This window comes from Numida meleagris, chromosome 2, assembly GCF_002078875.1.
Source record: "Numida meleagris isolate 19003 breed g44 Domestic line chromosome 2, NumMel1.0, whole genome shotgun sequence".
Taxonomy (NCBI): domain Eukaryota; kingdom Metazoa; phylum Chordata; class Aves; order Galliformes; family Numididae; genus Numida; species Numida meleagris.
Genome location: NC_034410.1, coordinates 16934698 through 16958807, shown reverse-complemented (window position 1 = coordinate 16958807; position 24110 = coordinate 16934698). Strand labels below are relative to the sequence as shown.

General features: G+C 41.8%; 1 protein-coding gene across 10 annotated transcripts in view; it reads left to right on the top strand.

Moving 5' to 3' along the window:
- The window catches only part of ARMC3 (armadillo repeat containing 3), a 72946-nt gene extending 51087 nt beyond the window's left edge, over positions 1 to 21859 (top strand). For all 10 annotated transcript variants that reach the window (XM_021387274.1, XM_021387267.1, XM_021387269.1 and 7 more), the window contains 5 exons: positions 137 to 237; positions 1298 to 1393; positions 7852 to 8049; positions 10937 to 11099; positions 12574 to 21859. In XM_021387274.1, coding sequence (XP_021242949.1) covers positions 137 to 237; positions 1298 to 1393; positions 7852 to 8049; positions 10937 to 11099; positions 12574 to 12783 — 768 coding nt within the window. In that variant the 3' untranslated portion in view covers positions 12784 to 21859. The remainder of the gene's footprint in view (positions 1 to 136; positions 238 to 1297; positions 1394 to 7851; positions 8050 to 10936; positions 11100 to 12573) is intronic.

Genomic DNA, 24110 nt, shown 5'->3' with positions numbered 1-24110 from the left:
TTAGAATGGGTTTTGTAATTTCCCATGTAAGTCTTCTGTTAAAGATTAGAAATTTTATATGACTCTTTAAAACTATTTCTTGTCTTCATTTCTAGCTGAGAACACCACCTTATCTTTTGCCGTAATTTTCTTATAGATAAAACCTGGCATGAAATTTCTATCTTTGGAAGAACTGAGTATGCAAGAGCTTACTGACCGTCGGGCCATAATCTTCATTAATGCTAAGCCACAAGAAGAGTGAGTCAACTACTAATATTTATCACAATAACTCATTTTTCCATCGTTTTCACTATTTCCAATATGAAAGTACTATATAGTTTGTACTATGAGAGATCTGTTTTAATTTCAACAGAGTGCTACGTGTCCTAGAAGGCAATAGTTTGGTATTTCATAAGATAAAAATTTGTAAAATTACTATTTTTTCCCTTTAGACTGAAAAGATTTATTCGCTTGATTTGATCTGTTTTTTGTTAGAAAACTTAGTGAAGAAGACTCATTCACTGACCACCCTTTGGTTTCTCATGGTGGGACATCCATTTTATTAATAGCCATAACAAAGCTTGTCATCTGCCATAATAATTATGCCATCAAAACTGAACATCAACACGCAACAATGAAACCTATGATTTGATGATCTCTGTGTACATACGAATGCATGGAATTTTAAGCACAGCATCCCAGGAAGCAGCACAAAGCTTTCGGGCTTGATAGAGAATCTGTGTCAATTCCTTCTCTGTTTAAGTTGAAGCCAGGCTAACAAATCTTCTTAGATTTGAATGCAGGAAATTGGTATTGGCCTTGTTTAACTGGGAGTCATTTCGTATAAACAGTCTCACAGATCAAAGAATGCTCTACCAGTATTTTGCAAGTCTAAAATCATCTTCTCTGTCAACACATCACATACTTGGTTTACAGTATCGTAAGCTTCCCTTTTAAGCTTGTATACAACACCATAAAGATGTCTGAGAATATCTATGACAAATTAACCTTTCATGCTCTTTGTTGATCCCTAAGCTTGTCTTTTAACTATTGGGTTTTCTTTCTTTGACTTTTGTACAGCTTATTTCCTTTGCACCTTAGCATCAATCCTACTATCCATTTACTTTTGCGTCCATCATTGGTATCCTATGCTTCGTTTTTGATCTCTGAATCAACATAATGTTTATTTCTGTTACTTCTTCCCCTTATATATTTCTTATTAATATATTTACTGTCCATTAAAATCAAAGCTCTATTTTCATAATTTAACATGCAAATACTATCTTACAAATAATACACAAAAATATCTTCTTTGCAGTGTCCTTTCAGTAGAGGAAAAGCCACAGCATTTATCTTATGAACAGACTACCTCGTCACCTTTTGCTACAAGGAAAAGCAGTAGAGAAAAAGTAAGGTATGGTCTTAAAATTTACTAGTTGTCGGTGTTCTGTTATTGTGCTAAAGCTAAAAATAGAATTCTGATTGAAAATAGTAACAGACAGTTTCCTAGCAGAGTACAATAGCTCAAACACAATCTTAAATAGGTTTTCAGAGTCTTTCTTTCACATCCTAATTGCAGCAATCTTCTTTTGTCTATCTTAGTAGGTATTTGTCCTCCCCATACTGTATTTGAACATCTCCCGTTTATATGGCTGTTTTTCCTTTCAGTATCCCTAGGAGGCAGTGAAATGCAATTATTTTACAGATTGACAATTAAGCCACAGGGAAATTAGGGTAGTTCTTTCTCAGTTTAAAAGCTACACGTATGAAAAGTCCCTCTACTGCCTACATCCATCCTTATTTACAGATTAAATTTCTTCTGGTGAAATTTCACAAGTGACTAAGAGCAGTGAAGAGAACTGTGACCTTAAACTGGAACTCAGGAACAAAAGGAAAGATTATGGTCTTTGGAAGAAGGGGCAAGCAACTTATGAGGATTACAAGTACGTAGTGAAGCTGTGCAGGGAGAAAATTAGAAAAGCCAAAGCCCAGCTAGAACTGAACTTGGCCACTAAGGTGAAGAACAACAATAAATATTTCTATAAATACATCAACAGTAAAAGAAGGGCGAGGGAGAATCTCCATCCCTTGTTGGACACTGAGAGCAATACGGTGACCAAGGATCAGGATAACTTAATGCCTTTTTCGCCTCAGTCTTTAATAGTAAGACCAGTTGCGCCCTGGGCACCCAGCCCCTTGAGCTGGCAGGTGGGGATGGGGAACAGAATAGGCCATGCAAAATCCATGATGAGATGGTTTTGGACCTGCTCCGAAAGCTGGACACTCACAAGTCCATGGGTCCGGATGGATTGCACCCTAGAGTGCTGAGGGAGTTGGCGGATGTGGTTGCCAGGCCTCTCTCCATCATCTTTCGACAGTCCTGGCTAACAGGGAATGTTCCAGTTGTCTGGAACTGAGGCTGATTAGTCTGGGGAAGAGGAGACTGAGGGGAGACCTTATTGCTCTCTTCAAATACCTGGAAAGTGATTGCAGTGAGAGCGGGGTTGGTCTCTTCTCACTGGTGACAGGACAAGGGGAAATGGCCTCAGGTTGTGCCTGGGGAGGTTTAGGTTGGATATCAGGAAAATCTTCTTTACTGAAAGGGTTGTTAAGCACTGGAACAGGCTCCCCAGGGAGGTGGTTAAGTCACCATCCCTGAATGTGTTTAAAAACCATTTGGATGTGATGCTCAGGGATGTGATTTAGTGGTGGGTTGTTAGAGTTAGGGTAGTATGGTTAGGTTGCGGTTGGACTTGATGATCTTGAAGGTCCTTTCCAACCTGAGCAATTCTATGATTCTAAGAGTGTGTTCAATACTAACTCAGTTTTGACAGCAATGAGCCTAAAAACACGTCACTCATGGAGAGCTCCCTCTGATGCATACAGTACACTATGTACAGTCTTACCGGTCCTTTTTATGGGACTGATCTGGTGGGCATGTCTTCTTCTGCCAAATAAGTACAGATCTCTAATCTCCTGGAAAATTCATTTCCTTCTTCTATAGAAAGACGATTTGAGCCTGCCCCTGCTTGGTACTTGGAGTTTAGCAGTCTTCATCTGGTTTGTTGTATCTTCACTAGCTTCCCTAATGATGCATAACAGATGAAGTAGAAAGCTCTGTCTGTTAAGGCATTTCTCTGGGAGAGCTGAGACCAAAGTTCTCATCCTGGTCTTAATGACTTTTAATATAAAATACTTAATTTATATTTTGTTACTGTGGAAAAGAAAAGTGAACTGCAGTTTCCCAACTGAACTGACTCACGTGAAGCAGCAGCACAGTCACCACTGTAAGGATGCATTTCAGAGAAGGCAGGAGTACATGCCCAGTTCCAGGGGAATGTTCAGGACTGCAAAACCAGTCCCGGCAGAGCCTCCTTGCAATCAAGGGGATGATGTCTAATCCTTGATAGGAACGTGATGCAGCCTACAACTGTGCTTGGCTTTTCTGTTAGCTAACTTAGGGATACAATCATTTGTCATGTTAGTTTCTGTAGGTCTCAGTCCTGACTTCCAAATTTACCTAGTTTTGTGGTATAGGGGTCCTTAGCCACTTCTCAGGGCTGTGAATTCTAGTCACTGATGATAGCATTACAGAATACTAGCTGTTTCAGGGTTGAAAAAAAGGCGAGTGTCTGTCATAGGAACAAGGGCACTACTACAATTTTCAGCTTGGAGCTCATCTGTGAACTATGATATGCTACTATCTGTACAAACCTTTTATTGATAAAGGTAATTGCTGATTTCTTGCAGTGCTGTGTATTTCTGTGCTTGCATGAATCTGTGTGTGCTTGGGACATTAAATGTGCCATAAAGAAAGACAAGGGAAAATTGGAACTTGCTTTGTGATCTCAATAGCTTAATGGTATCTCCAGTAGAGGAAAAGCAGGAGCTATCTGGAAGAAGGTCTTTGGTCTGCATAAGCCTCAGTAGAGAAAAAGGTTTAAGGTGTTACACTCCAAATTGTATTCATTTAGAAATGAAGTGCAAATTTTTGATAGATAATAGCAAGGTCAAGTAATAGATAGATAATAGCAAGGCAAGATGGTCAAGTGTTGAGGTTCTGACTTAAAACCAAGGTCCAAATTGTGGGATTAATCTAGCTAAAAGTTACTGAGTTACAATTTGGATAGTAATTCTGTAAGTACTTCTGGAATTCAGTTTAAATCATTTCACATTAAATACCTTAAATTAGTCTGTTGTGGTTTAACCTGGTAGCAGTTCAGCACCACACAGCTGTTTGCTTGCTTCCCCTAACCAAGGGGATAAGGGAGAGACTGGAAACAAAATAGAACTCATGGGTTGAGATACAAACTGTTTGCTAAGAGAAAAGAAAAGAAAAGCAAAAAGAAAAAAAAATCAATAACGGAACTATTTGCCACCTGAATGTTGTGCAAGGTTCTTGTTTCAGGATGCAAAAGAGTGGATGCATCTTTAGTCTCTTACCAGGACTACTCTAACATCTGCTAATTTGGATGGTCCTCCTAACGCCCAGCATGCTCTGGCCATGACCCACTATGTCTATGGCAGTTTACCTAAAGGGAGCAGAAGTGATGGTGGAATACCAAGCCAATAATATTTGCTCTGGACTTGTGGGCATTTCTGTCATTTCAGGAGATGTTCTAGAGACCGAGACTATTTTGCACGGTCTCAAAGTACAGAGCTTAGAGACCTGTTTGTTTATTACTGTGTGAGGTGAGGACACCCTTGGATAGTTGCTTTTTAATGTACAAGGGCTGCTCCAAACATAATGCCTCCTATTTCATTATGTTGGCTCACAATGTCAGGGGCGAATGTTGGTGGTATTGGCAGTAGAGGTTGAACCTTCCCACCAATATCCTATTCCAGATGGCAGCAGAGGGGCAGTTTGACAAAATGGTGTCTGACATGAAAGTGTATGTGAAGCAAAGGTGTGGAATTGAATTCCTTCAAGTGGAAAAAAATGCACCCATTGATGTTCATTGATGCTTGCTGAATGTTTCTGGAGACCAAAACGTGGATGTGAGCCCAGTAAGTCAGTGGGTGATTCATTTCAGCAGTGGTGACAGTCACGTGAGAGGCAGACCATGTTCTGGGCAGCCATGCAGATTTTTGTGAGCACAGCATGCAGGCTGTTGTTCCTTGCTGGTGAAATGCACAGCTAGTGGTGGTGATTGTATTGAAAAATAGTGTTTTGTAGCTGAGAATTTTCTCTATTAAATAGTGTTACTATGCTCTTCATATCTGTTGTAGTTTCCATGGAAATATACAGGAGGCATTAGTTTTAGAGTGACCAATGTAATTTGTGTCAATTACACAGTAAATGACTGCATTGTTAGCAATCATAACTCTTTCGGAAAGCAGAAATTTTTATTTAGGGAAAAACAAATGCCTGACTTAATTTCCCCATAGTAGACTTGCAGGGATACAAAGACTTCTTTCTTCAAGTATAAAATAATTGCTTTTGAATGTCATAATCAAGTTGCATGATTTATAACCCCATTGTCATTCATTTTGAATCCATAATTCATACATCATTATTACTATTAATTTGTGAGATATATGGAAGTTACTTGAAGGTCAGTGGCTGACTCCAAGTCTTAAACATGCTTATACTTTTTTCAACATATTTTTTTCCTTTGATCATACATTTCTGTTCAACACTATTTTGCAAAGTACTACTGAACACAGTTTAAAACCATTGTTTTTGAAAAGTGATACTAGTTTATATAAACTGTAGTTGAAAGCTAAGAGAAAGGAGAATTATAGTTGTCTGTTGGAAGTGTTTGAATTAGATGTAGAGAAAGTGCCTAGCTGATAGTTTGACATGTATTTGCATAGACAGATAGCAACATTTTTGATCAAGCTAAAATGTTATCTTTAATGTAGACTGATAAATGTGTATTTCTTGCATGCTATATTCTTATAGAGCATTCAGGAAAATACTTTCCAATGCTCATTTACTCCTTTATGAAAGGCAGGCAAGAAAATTTATTGTGCACGAAAGGAAAGAAAATAGGAGTAATTGCTGTCCTTTGGTGGCAGGATAGTGAATTGGCTGTCATTTTCCTCATGCTGGCTCTCTGGTATCCTCGGGACATCCATACTGAACTTGCAACAGGAATCCTAGCAGCTTGAAAACTATTTACCATAGTTAATTCTCCTCTGCAGTATTGCTCTGCATTTGCAGCATGTCATAGACTCATAGAATGGCTTGGGTTTGAAGGGACCCCAAGGATCATCAAGTTCCAACCCCCTTGCCCCAGGCAGGGCCACCAACTTCCATGTCTGGTATTACACCAGGTTGCCCAGGGCCCCATCCAACCTGGTCTTGAGCAACTCCAGGGATGGGGCATCCGCAGCCTCTCTGAGCAGCCTGTTCCAGCACCTCACCATTCTCTCTGTGAAGAACTTCATCATGAGCAGTAAGGCAGTTTTCAGAAATAGGAGTGTTTTTTTTCCCCTGATATCATAATTCCCATAATAAAATAAAATGGGGATAAAAAAGAGGATATGAAAGGTTAGTAGAAGCCTGAGTGATGGTCACTGTTCATTTTATAGCCTTCAGTTGTAAGACAGTAATGCCACAGTTCCTTACGAGATAAATTTTAGTCAGACATGAAGATCTATCGAGGAGCAGGACATAGGCAGGTGGGGAAGACAAAGTTAAAACAGCCACTTCACCAAGGAGCAGAATGTAGTCATACCTCCAGGAAATAAGCAACAACAAAAAAAAAGCAGTAACAGAAGGATGGGTACACTTCTCTCAAGCTTTTTCTTCCTGAAAAATTATAATGAAGGAGAATAAAAGTGATCTAAGAGTCATCTGAGAGAAAGGAACAGGAAACAAATCCTACTGTTGTAGCACAATCCCTTAGCAATGCACTTCTCATAGGAAAGAGAAAGTTTTGGGAGGATAAAGGGGAACAGCAGGGGAGAAAGAAAGACAAGGAGCAAAAAAGTATACCATCTATAGAAGTTTGTTATTTTGAAAACTTGCTAAATCAGACACTGGGCAGGTGGGAGTAGTTCATTTTGATGTTGTTGTCTTTAACAAGTTATTCTCAAGCATAGTACCTAAGTGCATAAATGGAGAAGTAGTTGTTTGGTCTGTTATTATAAGGTCCCCTGGCTATAGAGTCAAAATAGATAAAAAAAACAGTTTGTCTGCTTTTTCAGAGTGTAAGTGTAATTAATAACCTGAACATAAGTCAGTGGTGAATTTTCTATATTTTGAAGATTAAATCTTAATTGGTTGTCCTTCTAAAAAATGTGCTTTTAGAAATCTGTGAAAAGGGCTTTTTGTGAATATGATAAATCTTAATAGGTAAAAGTTGAAAAATATTCTGAAGACAAATTGCTTGAATTAGACTACTGATAATGGTAAATGCCTTTCTGCTTTGCACAATGCCTTCTTAAGTCTTAAGAGTGCTGCTCATTGTAAAAATTTTAAGAATAATTTGAAGTGCGTACAGTAATTATATTGTACCCTGGAGCACACTCTCTTGTGGCCCTTTATTTCTTTTCTTTTTCTTCCAAGAATGCTGGAAGTATTATGGATTTAAAAAAAATGAAATGAAAGGAATTTTGTCATATTTCCCAGTAGAATTACTCAAGATCTATGCTGAAAAAAAGACGTAATGCTTACAAAACACAAGTTCTATGCATTCCCACAAATAAAAAATCCTAAAATGTCAGGTTGCGTGGATCTTAATAATAGCCCCAGTGAGATACTGATTTTGTAGTTCCTATGAACCTTGTGAAATGCGCAGTGTTTTATCTGAGCAAAGCAAGCATTTCATTTGTTCTTCTGCTAGTTGGTTAGGGGACCTGTTCAGGATTTGGACTTTAGAAGTAACAGTGCTCTAAATAAATGTATTTTTTTTTTCTGTGAAGAAAAGGGAAGGGGAAAAAAGAAGAGGAAAAAATGAAAGAAGTTGTTGAGATTATGTCTGAAGTCCAGGATGAAATAAATCTAGCGGATGCGCAGTGGCAACCACCACCTGACTTCGTTTTAATGAATTATATTAATGATGCTTCCAAAACAATTCTACCGCTTACCACTACTCGGGAACAGGTTGTGGCTCTTGCACAGTGAGTACCTAATTATATTTCCATAAATAATGCAAATTAGTTGATTTGGTAAAATAACAGTTTTCTTATCACAGAACAACTTTTTCAAATTTGTTCTTTTTCCCACCCATAATTGGAATCCAAATCAGCTTTGGCCCGGTATTTTAACATGGTTTTTGATCTTAAGGTTCTTTTTTCTTATTTTATTGTAAAGTATCAGTTGCAAAAAAAAGGGTATGATTTTCTCATTCTGAAAATATTCACATTGGCAGTTCCAGGTTTTTGACATTGTATATCTGTATCGAGCCTTTCCAGTGAGCATTTATGATAAATCAACATTTCCAGCATTTTATTGTAAACTTTTGTGTTCGTTCCACAAATGAATGCATAATGAAGATTGTCTTTAAAGTATTTTAAATATTTTAAGTGTGAGAATTTCCCTTTATTAGAGAGCTTCTTTCATGAAATGTGTCCCCTCTCATTCCTCTTCACATTGCACCTATTTTGTGATAATACAGATTGCCCTTATTCTTAGTTGTCATCTTGGCTGTGATAATGCCCCAGAGGTTGTTGAACAGCAGTCAGATGTTAGGAGAGTAATTAATGTTTTTTCGCCTGGATTTTAAAACAAAGAAGCATTACTTGCCATTATTTTGTCACTGCTACTGGGGTATGGCTTAGCCCAAAAAAGTGCTATGAGCCTTTCTGTTGACTTCAGTGGGTTTTGGATGAGGGTTAAAAAACTGACCCAAATGCAAAAATTCAGTGTTCTGCAGGAGAAGGTCCAGATTTGCAGGAGATGCCCATTTAATTCCTTACATGTAGAACTTTGTACAATTGCCACTGTCAACGCATGCACCCAGTTAGTGTAATGTAACCATTGCAAAAAAAACCAAAGTCTGTAATTACCAAACATTATCAGTGAAGAAAAACGGCATAATATTTGAGACTGTTGCAGCTTATGTCTGTTCCTTGCCTTAGGATCTTTCTTGCTCTGTTCGTTTAGAAGCCCCTCAGGATAAGAACTCTCTTGTATTTTGTTTTCTATACCAAAAGCGCAAAATATTTTTTAAAGGAATTTTCAGGTGCTGCTATAATTAACATCGTGATGGTTTAATAGTGCCAGAACATTGCAATGATGTGTGTACAGACAGTTGTTATCAATGTGTGATTCATTAGTAGCATTGGCCACTCAGCCTAGGCACCAATCACTGTCATCTCCAAGCAGTGTGGTTTCTTTCATCTTCTCCTTAGTTTAACCTTTACTATCTTAGCAGTTTCCTGACTGCCTCCTGAATCTGGAGAGTTTGGCGTCAGATCCCGCTGAGTCTCACAAAATTTGTTTTTTTCTTTCTACAAAGCTCATTTTAATGTCTGCTATGATATGAGGAACGACTTCTCTGTTGATTGCAAAATTTGACAAGACAGGTACTCATCCTTAACTGTCCAGCTGTGTATAAATTACGCTGCCTTTCTCAAGGTGGAACTCATAAAATGCTCTTTCAAATCCACTCTTCAAACATGCAGATGAAATATTTGCAAATACACAATCTGGTGAAACAATTATCAGGAACTGAAGTAAAATGTTTTCTGTGGGGATTTGTATACGTATGCTGCATTTTCTGCGTGTGCCTGGGTAGCATGCGCTGAATGGTCAGGGGAGGAGGAGGCGGCTGCAGGAGCTCAGGCACGTCCCTGCTGTGCTTGCTGAGAGGAAGCTGGCGTGGGTTAGGGAATGCACCATGGTACTGGCTGCCTCCTTTTAAACGAGCGCAGCACATCTTTGTGCGTGCGTGGGAGTGGTGTGCATGTAGGCTCAGGGGGCTTTGCTCTCTTTATTGAGGGCTGGCTGCAGGCATGAGCAGCACAAGGGACAACTTAGACCCTGCTGCTTCTTCAGGCTCACACTGTAATTCCCAGCTTCATGACACCACATCCAGACTGCTCAGCAATAACGCCCTGTGCTGCTGCTCCCAGCACCTCCCCAGGCCTGGGATTTTGAGAAACGACCCCCTGAATTGCTTTGCGTGCACTGTGAGGCCAAAACCTGTTTGCATATGTTTAATATGAGTGCAGCGATGCAGAAGTTTGCTCCCAATCTGAGGTAGTGGCTGTCATGTCAGCTCTGCAGCACCTTGTCCAGAGTTACAGCCCTCAGTAATACCCATGCCTTTGGCTGAGGACACTGCAAGGAACAAAGGTCTGTGAATAGAGGAGCTGTGGCAGAAGGGAGATGAAAATGGGTGTAAGAGGAGGTAGAGACTTACAAATCAGAGTTGGATCCTATCTGTGCACAGTCTCCAACAAGATGTTCTTTTGTCTGTGTTTGCACAGCTTGTGGGTTCTGATCTTCTCTTTCTTCGATTAAACTATTATTTTTTTAAGGATAAAGACAACCTCTTGCCCCAGATGTTGGCTTTGGTGTAAGAAAACACATGTAGAGATTGAGGTACCCTTTCTGGACGTAGTTGCTTTCCTGTGTTGGGAGTATTATCTATGGCTGTCACATATTCTCATGCCTTAATTACAATTTCAAACAAGTGCAAGGACTGAGGATTGTAATACATTGCTCAAGTAATCTGTTAGCTGTGGAGATGAACATTAGCTTCTGAACTATTTACTCAGTGATTTCACTTTTGATGATGATGTTCTCTGAGTACTTGGTGCCCACAGTAGACCTCTCAAGAACTGCTGCTGGCAGCTTTGACTTTGATCTGTGACAAACGTGAATGACCTGAGTTATGTTAAACTGTAGTTAATAGCAAGTGTATTTAAAAAAAAACAGTTACCAAATAAAGCAATCACAGCATTCATAGTAACAGTACTAAAGTTGTATGTATAGTTCTCTTATTGCAATAAATTCAAGAGACGCTATAGGTTTAATTGATCTTGGTGTGCATTGGAACAGGTTTGTTGCAGACAAGATGGGTGGTGCAATTGAAAGAGACAAACTGCATGATTTCAGCTGGGAGCTTCACATAAGTGAAATAGAATTTGAACTGAAATCCAACATTGTGCCTATTGGGAAAGTCAAAAAAGGAACTTTTTGCCACAGAGCTTTACTTTTCAAGGTATGTTAACATTTACAACATAATGTTATTTTTGTTAAATGGATATTAAAACTAGAGTATACTTGCATCAGTGTAATGTAATATTTATATTAATATAATATCTTATGTGTATGTCTAAGTCTACAGAAATGTATATAGTTTTTACTGGCAAAATTTATTTCCCAGTGAACAAAAGCCAGCATTGCTTCTTTTTGTAAACATTCTTTTTGTCATTAAATCGTCTTAAGTGATATCAGCAGAACACTTGATAAATGGCAAGAAGTTAAGATATTTGATTGGTAGTAAAAACATTTTATATTTTCTGTAAACTGTAAAATATTGAGTTATGCAGTTTACTGGTTCTTTTTTTTGTATGGTGCAAATGTAAATGTGTTGGGACACATTCTATTCATTATCTGTGATAATGCTTAACAGCTTTTATATTCTAGTTGCATAGAATGGAAAGCTTCATTTCTTCCTCTGTCTTCATGTCAGCCTGCTTATCTGTGCCCTTCTTTTTCCTTGGCTGTTGGGTATCTGGCCTCCTCTCCTCCTTGGATGAAAAGAAAAAGATCATCTTAGACACTAAGTGGGAAGGACCTAGGAAATAGTATGGAGGAGAAAGAGTACAATGCAAAATTCATGACATCCATGGGGAGAGAAAGTTCCTGATGTATTTTGTGGAGGTCTGAGGGAAGGAATTAATTGTGCTGGAGTGGTACTGATGTTCTCTCACCCTCCACTGTCTTCTCATCATTATGTTTCCAAAGAAGCATTGGTAGGGACAAATCCTCTCTCTTAAAGCCACTGCGATCTCAGTGTGGAATATCTTTGTCCATTTGTAAAAAGTTAAAAATCTTTCAGGATTTTATTTCTTCACAGCAGATGCATTCTAAGAAAGTGTTTTTTGTAGCTGGAAGCCCTTGCAGCGCTGTTGGGGACAGTGCAGAACTGAGGCCATGGAGGTGTTCTATCTAGCGGACGCTCACCTCACATTTCATTGCTTCATACATTGAAGGTGCTAAAGAGCCAGGAGCGTGCTTTGGAATGAAGCTGCAACCCTAAATTTTACACTTCTACACTTCATAGGGCATACAAAGTATGCAAAGTATATATATCATTACTTGTGTTAATGGTTCTTGAGAATATTATGCAGAACTGAGTCTTCCAGGAAGAAGGATACCTTTCAGCGCAGCATGGGTGCTGTTCTTCATTTGAGATCTGAAAGACAGGCTGATGCATGAATACGTTGGTGTCTCAGAAGAGTAAAAATGAGTATTTTCTATGTCGTGCATAGAACATGGTAGAAAAAGCATTTATAAGTAGTCTATCTAAGCACAACCAACAGTAAATATTTGCAGTTTGGAACACCATAGATATTTACACAGTCTGTATCAGGAAAGTTCTTCATGGTATTTCTTTTCTTTTTAAGCATCATTTGATATCACACAAGCTAAATGTATTAACTGATTAATGGCTTTTCTTTCTCTTTCAGGTGATAGCAGACAGACTTGGAATTGGCTGTAGTTTAGTTCGTGGCGAGTATAACAGAGCTTGGAATGAAGTTAAATTGGTTGATGACTCTCCTCAAGGAGTATCTGGGCTTCTGCTTCCTCCTCAAGAGTATATTGTAGATCTAATGTTTGTGCCGGGCTTTCTGATGAAACAAGAAAGTGCAGAGGCAGATCAGTACAAATATATTTAATCACACCCAAATTTCTCAAAAGTAAGCCTTTTAAGATGATTACATGCTATTATTTATCAAACAAAAGGGGCTTGCAGTCTGGCTGTCAAAAGAAAAAGTGTGTGTTTCTACAGTCATTTGCTGAAAGATGTTCTTCATTTCCTGAGAATTCACTTTAGATATCTGCAGTTGGTATGTTGTCCTAAACATCGAATTAACCATATTCTACATAGCCAACCTCAGTTCTTAGAAATTAGGGAGGGAGTGGAGGCCGTTAATGTTGGTACTATTTTAAGACTAAGATTAAAATTTAGTAGATCAAGAATATTCAGTATATTGTGCTTATTAAGTAGGTTTAAATTATTTCCAAACTACATTTTTTCTCTTATGGTCCTTTAACTCCCATTCACAATTACGGGAATTATATGTTCTTGAAGCAAAAAAATGTGATGTTTGGTGTCTGGTTGTCCAGAGATATGGTTGATGCCCCATCCCTAGAGACTTTCAAGGCCTGGCTGGATCAGGCCCTGGGCAACCTGATCTAGCTGTGGTGTCCCTGTTCATTGCAGGGGAGTTGGGCTAGATAGGACCTTTAAAGGTCCCTTCCAACTCTAAGGATTCTATGAGACTATGATTTCTATCTTTCTAATGAAACCAGCAAATGAAATGAAACTAGTGAACCAGCAAAGCAGCAGACTGAAACTGGTGCTGCTGTCAGTGGGATTTTGATATGAGAGGACCTAATGCTTTGACCCTGCACATTCCTCTGTGTTTGCTTGTTCTGCATGTGTGGAGACTGTTGTGGCAAATAGGATTCTATGTGGATAAGTCCAGGCTTTTTAGACCAGTTTGCTGACTCAGAGACATTTCTGAGGGGTGCTTCTGGAGCTACACTTAGCTACTGAAAAGGATTCTTCTGTTTTCCCCAAAGCAGGTGCAGAGGCAGCACAGGTTGCTGGCAGGAGCAGTACCAGTGTTTCCATGCTTCCCCTCTGTTGCCCTTGGTCCCTGATCAGTAGGAGCATCTAGTTTAACTTCCACTTGTTTTATCTTTATGTTAGCAAGGGACAACTGCTGTGTAATCCATGGAATTAATGCATTTCAATTAGTTTCTGATTTTCCATTACTAAACAGCAGCAACAGCAGAAGACTTCCAGTATGTCACTCCCTCCAACTCTATACTCTCTTGCATTGTAGAAATTGAACGCTTTCCCCAGTAGATCTCAGTAACTGATTAACTCTGGATCCTGAGAAGGATCCAGAGCTCATAGAGAAAAACAGATGTCTCTTTTCAGATCCAAGAGGAACTATTTAAATGTTTATATATATATATATATATGTATGTATATATATAAAACTGGGCTTCAGGCAAAAACAAACAAGTCTTCTGTTATGAATATGGATTTGGGATGGTGATGTATTATTTCATCCATAGCTCCTCTGCATGAATCTGAACCTCTTCTGTTATATGGTTCCCTTCTCCAAAAATCCAGCTTGTTATCAACACAGTGTCAAAATGGAGGCTGTGAAGAGGCAGCAGGCTTTTACTGGCTAGTATGCCAACTCAGTTAAAATAGAAAAGTGCATTAATATACTCATTATATTCATAGCTCTTGTGGTGGTTTATACCTATTTTCTTCAGAAGACTGAAAATAAGCAAAAAATTCCCTAGGCAATGCAAAGCCCGGAAACAGCATACATTGAAACCCCTGTATATGCAGTCACAGCAAAGCAGAAGAATAAAGAATGGCAAGGGTCTGTCTGCCCAAGTAGCCTATCTCCAGTGATGACTGATAAAGCAAACATTAAGAACACAGCATAAATACATTTTTACATTTCCAGAGCAGTTTGCAGTTCAGGGGCTGCACCTTGTGGAGATGTCACCGAGGGAAGGACCACAGGGCTCTGCTCCAGCACCTTTCCATGGGCTTTGTGAGACTGCTGTGTGGCTGTGGGGTGTGATTGTTTCCTGCTCTTCACCAGTATGGCCATTAGAGCAGAACTCTGAAGATAAATGAAAAGCTCTTTAGACCTCTTAATGAGCTAATTATTTTTCTATTATACAAACGCTACCACTGACACTGAAAGATATCAGATATATTGGGATGACTTTACCTGGCCTTCCTTGTCCACTATCACCAGGCAGAATTCACACTTCAGAGAGAGGTGGTTCATGTGCAATAATGCCAGAAATGTGGGGGCAAAGATGCACACGTGTGTCTTTGACCTATAAAAATGTTATTTGTAGGACATAGCAGGAACTCATGTGTTGGAGGCTCAGTGAGCTAGTAAAAGCTTCTCTCTCATTAAGGAGGGAGCTTATTTGCATGCTAATTAACCAGCCTGCTCTTCCAGCTCATTGATGTTGCACTGACATGCTGAGATGCCATCTATGGAAACTGTGCACAAAGCAGAACCAAAGACAGCTCCTGCTTGAAGCTGAATAAATGCTGAGGGACATTTATTCATATTTAAGGCAAATGGCAGGCTGGAAGGCCTGACCTCCCCAGACTGGGCAGCCACAGCCGGAGGCCTATTTTAGGCTATGAGACAAAAAACAAAACAAAAAATGCTCTTTAGTAAAAGGCTCTCCTAAAAAGTGCAGCGCTGTTTGGTTCTGCAACATTTTCTAGCCTTCCTAAATCTGCCCACTGCTGTCCATCACTCCCTTGTCTCCGCTGTAGAAAACTGCCAAATACAACAAACTCCTGTATGGATTCCACCCCTTGAGGTGCCAGAACCGTGCAGGTTTCCTTTGGAGCACGGTGCTGCACTGTTGTGGAGCAGGAGCTGCTCCGGGGGAGCCCACCCCCTGCTGAGCAGCGCTGAGCACCAGGGCACAAGGGAGTACCCAGCCCATAGGTCCTGCTCCCCACTGCTTTGTTCCTCTTTCTCATGCTGTCTCCATGAGATGTCCCTAGACTGTCTCACTGTTTCTGATATTCATTTATTGTGTTTAACCTATGTCCTTCTACAAATGAGCAGCTCTTCCTAGTTATAAAAGGATTTAAGGATTTGGTGGGGAAAAAAAAGAAAACGCCAGAAAGTGTAATAGCAATGGAGTGTATTAAATTCCTTTTTAATTTGACTTCTCTGCACAGGAAGCTTTTAGTGACAGAGCTTGAAAGAAGAGTCCTTGAAGGCCAAGTGTCAAAAGGATATTCTAGGGTCAAAAGGATTTTCAAAATGTCATTAATTTTAATTGGCATTAGGGAACAAATTAGAAAGGATATAGGTGGAGTTCTGCTCCATGTCCCAAGATGGAAGAGATTTTGTTAATGACATCTAATATAAAAAGTTGCAAAACTAACATGTTCTCTGATAAATGGGCACCCTTCAGACAGTTTACCCATGGTAGATTGCTGCTGTCATGCAGCCTCTTCTCCCAGGTAACAGCGATAGGATGAGAGGTAATGGCCTGAAGTTGAGCCAGGGGAGGTTCAGGTTGGATGTTAGGGAAAATTCCTTAGAAAGAATGGTGATGCATTGGCACAGGCTGCCCAGGGAAGTGGTGGAGTCACTGTCCCTGGAGGTGTTGAAGAACTGCGTAGATGTGGCACTGAGGGACGTGGTTAGTGGGCATGGTTGGGTTGGGTTGGGGTTGGACTAGATGACCTTAGTGGTCTTTTCCAACCCTGATGGTTCTATGATTCTGTGATTCTGTCCATGAATCCCTCAGGCAATCCTTCTGGTCAGAACAACCTCTCACACTGCTCCACTCTCCGACACAGTTCTTTTTTCCCAAATAACATATGCATTTGAGGAAATCACAGTCTGTTTCTAGATAACTGGAAAAAAAAAATCTCCCAAAGCCCAAGGCCAGACAACTCATTCTGAGATACTCCTGTCTTCCTGACCCATGTGCTGTGCATTTGTCCTTCTCGTAGAGTGGTTCCTGGGCAGCAATGACGGGCGCTCAGCCCCTGCTCTCCCGAACCAGCAGCACTAAGGTGGAGACAAACAAGAAGCACAAAGCCAAGGAATGGCTCCATGCGTCTTCAGTGAGCAAAGGGGTGGGTTTCACTGTGAACTGGAGGAAATGCAGAGTTTTAGGGTATTTTTCAGCAGCATAGTTTTGTGCTTCCCCATTAGAAAATGCATTACAAATACGTCTTTTGGGGCTCATCTGAGAGAGAAGGAAAGAAGGTTTGTTACAGCACTTATGCGAATCCCAGATTTATCAATACATCCAAATGAATGAGTGGGAATGAAGTCTGTTCTCGTAAGCCCCGTTCCTCAGGAGCTGCCACTCACTGGGGAGGAGGAGAGCTGCTGTTGGGGAACGCAGCCCACTGGAGGGAGGAGCAGGGTACCCTGCTCCTCAATCATTTCTATTTTACTTTTTTATGATACAATCGTGAATTAGTTCTTTCTGCATTTGTAATTAGAGGGTAGAACAGATGGTCAGGGCTTAGTTCAGGGTGATAAATCCATTTAGATAACCTACAGGAAGCTGCCGCTGTGGCAGTTGCCAAATAATCACTCGATGTTTTGTTCAGGCTTTAGATGCTGTGTGGAAGGAGAAGCAGCACGGTTCTTCACTGCCTGAGCTACAAGGGGTGCAAAACCACACACGCGGCTGTGGGGAATGTGTTATTCCTGCCCATGTGGCTCAAGAAGGGTGAGAGGGAATGGCCTCAAGTTACGCCAGGGGTGGTTCAGGTTGGATATTAGGAGAATCTTCTCTGAAAGAGTGGTCAGGTGCTGGAACGGGCTGCCCAGGGAGGTGGTGGAGTCACTGTCCCTGGGGGTGTTCAAGAAAAGGGTACATGTAGTGTGGCAATTGAGGCACAGAGTCCATTGCTAGTGCAGAACGAAGACCCTTTATTGTACGTGCTTACAACATTTTATACCACGTAACAACCCCTTGGTCGCATATCCTAAGGTCTTTTGTTAGTCAAAGTGGGGGATTAGTCTTTGTTTTCCCACAGTGTAGTACTAAGGGACATGGTTTAGTGGGCAATACTGCTGGTAGGTGGACAGTTGGACTAGACTTATCTTAGAGGTCTTTTCCAATCTTCATGATTCTATGATTCTATGAAAAAAGAAGCCTAAGCATGGATTTGGGTTTGCAGAAGGATGTTCATATGATTTCTGCACTTCAGAGCTCCCTGCCTGGCTGCATGGTGACACTCCATTTGTCCCCAGGGCTGGCAGCCGAGGCAGAGCTGGGCTGGGACATGATCAGGGCCACAATGAACATGAGCACGCTGTGCACCCCCTTAAGAATACTCTGAGCTTTTTGGGAGAGACCCATCCCTCAGTGCAGTGTGTCCGTGCACCAGAGTCAGAAGGCATTTGTAGCAATAAGCCAGCTGAATCACAGTTCGGGGAGAACTGACTTTAAATTTTACATACTGTAGCTAGGGGAGACTTTCAGCTGCTTCCCCTTGTGCGTAATGGGAAAAAAAAAGGTAAAATTAAGTAACAGCTTAATTGGCTTTATAACAGTCTGCGGGGGGAAGTGCAGGCCTGTTCGCTGCCTAGCTACAAAGCATGGTGTGTGCTGTAACCAGGGGAGGCCATATTACTAGCAAGATGGGACAGTGATTTTTTTTCAGCGAGGTCAGAAAAACAAAATACCTCCATTTGTGGGCTGCTTTCTGCCTGGGAAGGAATTGCCAAGTGGCTGGAAGGTGGCAGGTCAAGCTCTGGGTGGAGACGGGGCTGGAGGCAGCTGAGGAGCTGCTGCTCTGCTGCCTCCTCTCACCTGCACCCTGCCCAGCGAGCAGGGCTGGCAGCCAGCAGGGTGCAGGGGCAGCGATGGGCCCTGCAGTGATGGGCCCTGCAGAAGATGACACAGCTCTGACTGCAAGATCTCAAATGTGAAATGGGGATGTTGGCATTAGCTGGACCTGCGTGTCCCACCTTCGTGCTCACTGTGATCAACGAGCAGCTGGCAACATTCTGGGCAGTAAAGAGGAGGGTGATGCCAGGGCTGATGAGCGTGTGCCTTCTGCTCCTGCTGCTGCCCTGCTTGCACGGCCCATGTACTGCAATGCCATGTGGAGCACAAGGAAGAGGGCACAGCAACAGATCTGCCTTGTTTCATTTCTCACTGTAAGGAAGATACTGACAGTCCATTTTTTATTGAATTTTGTCTTAAAAAATCCAACCAGCAGTTAAATCAATGTCAATTACATTAAAACACACACGTTTCAAGACTAATCACTTTCTCTTACCCTTCTTCATTTCCCGGTACCTAAGGCAGAGCCACGCTGACCTGCCTGCTGGGGGCTGGGGACAGGGCCAGTGGCAGAGAGGTGCAGATAGCACAACACCTTCGCAATTACTCGATCAATATAGCAAAGAGCAATGCTTGTAATGTGCATTTAAGAGACCAAAAGCATGAGCATTTCTGCATGCTGACACTGGCCTTGCTCTCCATAAAACCAATCCATAACAGCCACAGATAAATGTCTCGACAGGATTTTTTTCCCTGGCACCAATTAGTGTGCACACTACATCTTCTGGCTGCAGCACGAATTCAGTTGTAATCTGACAGTGGTGAGAGGTGACTGATGTCACCTCTCCAGCTCACAGCTTTGGATGCCCTGCTCCATGTACTGCTAATTATAGAGCCAGCTCCAGTAGTGCATGGGAGCTTCGGTGCACTGCTTCATGGGACAGTGTGGAGGGGAAGGAGGGAAGGGGCAGGATCCATCCTGCTGATCTTCGGTAGCCTGTGAATGAGTATTAATTCCAAGGGTTTTCAAGAGGTTATGTGCCCGGCCTGTGGTATCCAGGGATCAGGACTGTCTTTCTATAACCAATGGAAGATACAAGCTAGGTAAAAAACCTGACTCATGGGCAATTCTATGTTACAAGAGCAAAAGGAGCAGAGCCAGCAAGCTGTCCTGGTTTCAGCTGGAACATAGGTGAATTTCTTCGTGATATCTGGTATGATGCTATGTTTTGGCTTTAGAAGAAAAACAACGTTGATAAGACATGGATGTTTTGGTTGTTGCTGAGCAGTGCTGTATGGAGCCAAGGATGTTTCAGTTTCTCAGCTTCTCATGCTGTCCTGCCAGTGAGGGGCTGGGGGGCACAAGGAGCTGGGAGGGGATGGAACCAAGACAGCTGACCTGAACTGGCCAAAGCGATATTCCATACCATATGACAATATGAAGAAACTATAAAACTGAGGGGAGTTGGCTGGGGGTAGCTGCTGCTCCGGGTCTGGCTGGGCATCGTTTGGCAGGTGGTGAACAATTGGGCTATGCATCACTTGTTTTGCATATACATGTATGTATATATTATCATTGCCGTTATTTCTCTCTTCCTTTTCTAAGTAAATAATTTTTACCTCAGCCTATGAGTTCTACCTTTCTTTCTTCTGATTCTCTCCCCCATCCCACTGGGAGTGGGGCTGTGAGTGAACAACTGTGTGGTGCTGAGCCACCTGCCAGTTTAAACCACAACAGCCCTTGCGGTGTCTTGAACTCAATAGTGCCATCATTCTCAGTCTTCAGGAACCTTACTCTACTCCAGGCAAGCTAAAATTGTTGAAATTTTTTAATATAAAGACACTATTCAAAAATACCGTTCAGAAATCTCTGTCTGAGGGTGGCAAAATATGTGGGAGGATATGGGGGGTTATCTGTCATGACTGTCACCTTCAATGGGTCTGGAACGCACCCCTGAGCAAGTGCGGAATCCTAAAAAGCAGACAGAATGTTTCAGAAAGATAGTCCCTGATCCTGGCAATGCCAAAGAGTTATAGCTTGCTGCACTGTTCATCATCTGAAGGGCCGAGGAGTAATCAGCAAAACTCACCCTTTAGCAGTCCCACGAGGCCAGTGCAAAATTCCAAAGGAGAGTGGGGGCTAGCAGTGGGTTACCATAGCCTGAATGAAGTCATGCCTCCACTGAGTGCTGCCATGCTGGACATGCTAGAACTTCAATATGAACTGGAACCAAAGGCAGCCAAGCGATATGGCCCAGGGTGCTGCAGGGAGCGTGGGTGCTCAGCATGCTGCATGGGATGAACTGTGCGAGCTGTGTCCAAGCCCTTGTCTGCACAACCAGGGCGCTCATTTCAGATCACACACTGAGGAGGAGATTCCCTCTGCAGAGCCACTTGGGAACTGTGGAACCCTGTACCAGGGGTTTGGTCCTTGGGATCCTGAGTGTTTTGTAAGTTCCTCAGAGGTGGTGACTCCAGCACTGAAATCTGGGTGGTTTGTGTCTGACTGGTCTCCCAAGTTTCTGGGGCAGGAGGAAGTCTTTGCTATTAATCCAAGGGCATCCCTCCTTTATTTCTTTAGGCTGCTAATATATATTCTTCAAAGCCCCACTGGGAAGCCCTCTTTTTGTGATTTTTCCCCTGTTTTGAATCTGATTCCTACACGCTTGATCCAGATGGTGAGCTTTTAAAGACCTACATTATCAACTTATCCTTTTTCTTCTGGGATCTATCTGAAGAACATGGAACTGGGAACACACTGCTGTGTGTGCAATGCACACTGCCCATGTAACATCCCTTAGATCTCTCAGGATCCTGGCCACATCCTAACTGTGCCAAGAGGAGCTGTGTCTGCTCATGGGAGGAAAGGAAAGCAGAGTTAGCAGAGAGGAGCAGTCCCTTGGTGCTGGAGTGCTACCCGCGAGATTTCCAGGGTGCTACAGGTGCATGCTGTGCCTTTTCCTCACTGTTGAAGGTCTCCAGCAGCCAGCAGTTGTTGCACCAGGGTCTGCATATTTCTCCAGCTGCACTCGCTGCTCTCTCTGGCTGACAATAGTTCTCCATTTAAGAGGTCCCCAAGCTACAGACTGCCACAAAACCTGTGTGTCTCTGCTGGGTATCACTGCATGCTCGCTCTAGTTTTGTGTTTCCCATAGCCACGTCCTGGTGCTCAGCGCCTTTCCTCTGCCTCGGCACAGCTCTTAATGTTCTCATTGCTGCCTTCCTTGTACCAGAGCTTGAGACCTCGCCACCCCTCCTCCTTCTTGGTCCCTAAATTAAATACCACTGTTTTTGCCTTTTTAGCTGCATCTACTGTTAAGAACCTGTCTGCGAATGACTGCTCCATTAACCTCTGTGCTCTTTACAATACTGTATATTTTGCAACTTCATTAAAATCTGAGTAAAAGGAAATAGAGTGCCTCAGTGTGGACATGCAGATGGTGTTCTGCTCTCTGTAACTGAACCAGAAAGGACAGTTCCTCATTTTTGATCCAGAAAAAATCCTTTCCAACTAAGTTTCAATGGAATATGGCCGATACACCCTTTTCTTGGTGATCCTTTTGTGAGTACTTTAAGGATGCATCATACACCAGAATATCAGATGGGAAGCTGAGGGGTAAGATATCTGGGTAGTAAGAGTGGGGAAGCATGCAGTGGTTGTATTAAAAAAAATCAAGCTAAAAAAAATGACAAATGTTAAAATTAGAAGCTGATAATTGTAAATAGTTCACTGTTGCTATACAAACGAACCTTTGCCACAGTCTGTGTTTTTCCACAGAAGCCTGCTCATCAACACTTCTAGAGAAAATGATTTCAGAAGCTAGTGCAGCACTGCAGAATATTCTAAAGGCAAACACAGAACCTAAAAATACCTGGGGAAAATTCAGATAAATTTAAATCGCTCAGCTGTGGAAGAGTTACTTCTGCTCCTTCGAATGCTCCTTCAGCTCGGGCAGCTTTGTGTCAGACAGTGGCTATCGGCAGGTGGGCATGAAGCAACGTGAGCGCTGCGGGGAATTGCTTCTCCCACTAAACTCACCACCAGCCGATAGTACGGTACTTGTGTTTAAAGCATGAAGTAATGCAAAACCTTGCAGGCTGATCGAGGAGATCTAAAAAAAGAAAAAAAAAGAAAAAAGAAAGTCAGAAAAAGCCTTTTAAGGAAATTGAAAATGGTTAAGTGTGCAAAGTGGTCTGAATTTTTTTTTTTTTCCACGAATGCATTATGTTGCAAAGGACACCAACAATCAGGGGAAAATGGTATTTGATAAGGGATTCATTCATCGCGTTTATTTCCCAGTGCATTAAAAATGTCCTTTCTTTTTGAAATGCATTAGATCATTAGCTACAGGTAAACATGAAGCATTTTCTCCTCTCTTTCCAAGTATGTCTGGGTGTGCATGTATTTATTCCATAATTTATCACCTTCTGCTACCAAATTTTCATTTGAAAGAGTTAGAAATACACGCAACAAACCTCTAACCTTTAGAGATAGCAAATTGCGGTGCTTTAATGAAATCTCAAACCCTCCGTGAGCCATAAACCTACAGCTGAGATTCATACAGCAAAAAGCACTTTTTAGAATTATCTGGATTCCATCCAGGACGACTGAAATAGGGATCAAAGTAAATGACATGTGCTGGAGGAATGGTGTGTTGAAGGCTAATCTAATGCATATGTTTAGGGAAAGTCCATTTATCCATAAATTAAGTGGCGAAATACTTCAAAGGACAAATATGATCTCGAACAGCAATATTTTGGGGTACTAAAATGTTTCTATTAGGGAATCTAAGTGATGTTACTGTTAGTTAAACCGCACAGAGACCGTTTCCAAGCAGACCAGTTTAACAGCTCTGAAGATTGGTTCGTTAGCGGTGGAAAACACCTACAGTGAACCCAGGTATTGTGAGTGGCATGGAAGGGATGGAGTCAGCCAGGGTCAGACGCAAAACCTGCACAGACTTACAGCAGAAAGAGCTTCCTGGGCTTTGCAGGGTTTCAGAGGGAGCCTGGCATGTCTTCCTTACGTCTGAATCAGCAGAAGGGTCCTTGTGACAGCGAATGAAGAATTCCTTTTGAAAATAGAAGGGGAATTACATGAGTATACACCAGGGAAATTCAGGATGTATGGGTGTTTGTGCTCACCCAGGTTACCATTTGGGAACCACCATCCCAGCAGGCACGGTGTCTGAGGGACTTTGAAGAGCAGAGAGGCTGCTTTGGCTGAAAGAAATAAGTCAAGAGCCCTGAACACCCTCACACAAAGATGAGAATCTGCAGAGCATGTTTGCTCGGTGCAGCCTCCTGCGTGTTTTATTTCTCCCTGGTTTCACAGAGAGGAGGAGGAAGCAGGACATTTCTCATGCATCTTCATGGATCAGTGTAACAGCCTGCACAACAGCCCCCACAAAAACCAGCCCTTGGTCATCTCTGTTTGCAAATCCTCTTTTATCTCCATAGTTACACTGCTCCAAGAAAGCCACATCTGGTAATTATAAAATGCATGCCGAAGCTGGAATGCTGTTCTCTGGGTGGCATTTGCTAAGCTTGTTGGCCAGCTTGTTTATCGTGTCTCTCTAAAAGGTTCTTTTTAGAGAAGATTCTAAGACTTTTCTTCACTGTATTGGGACCCCACCAAAATACGCGTGTTTCTTTTCACCAG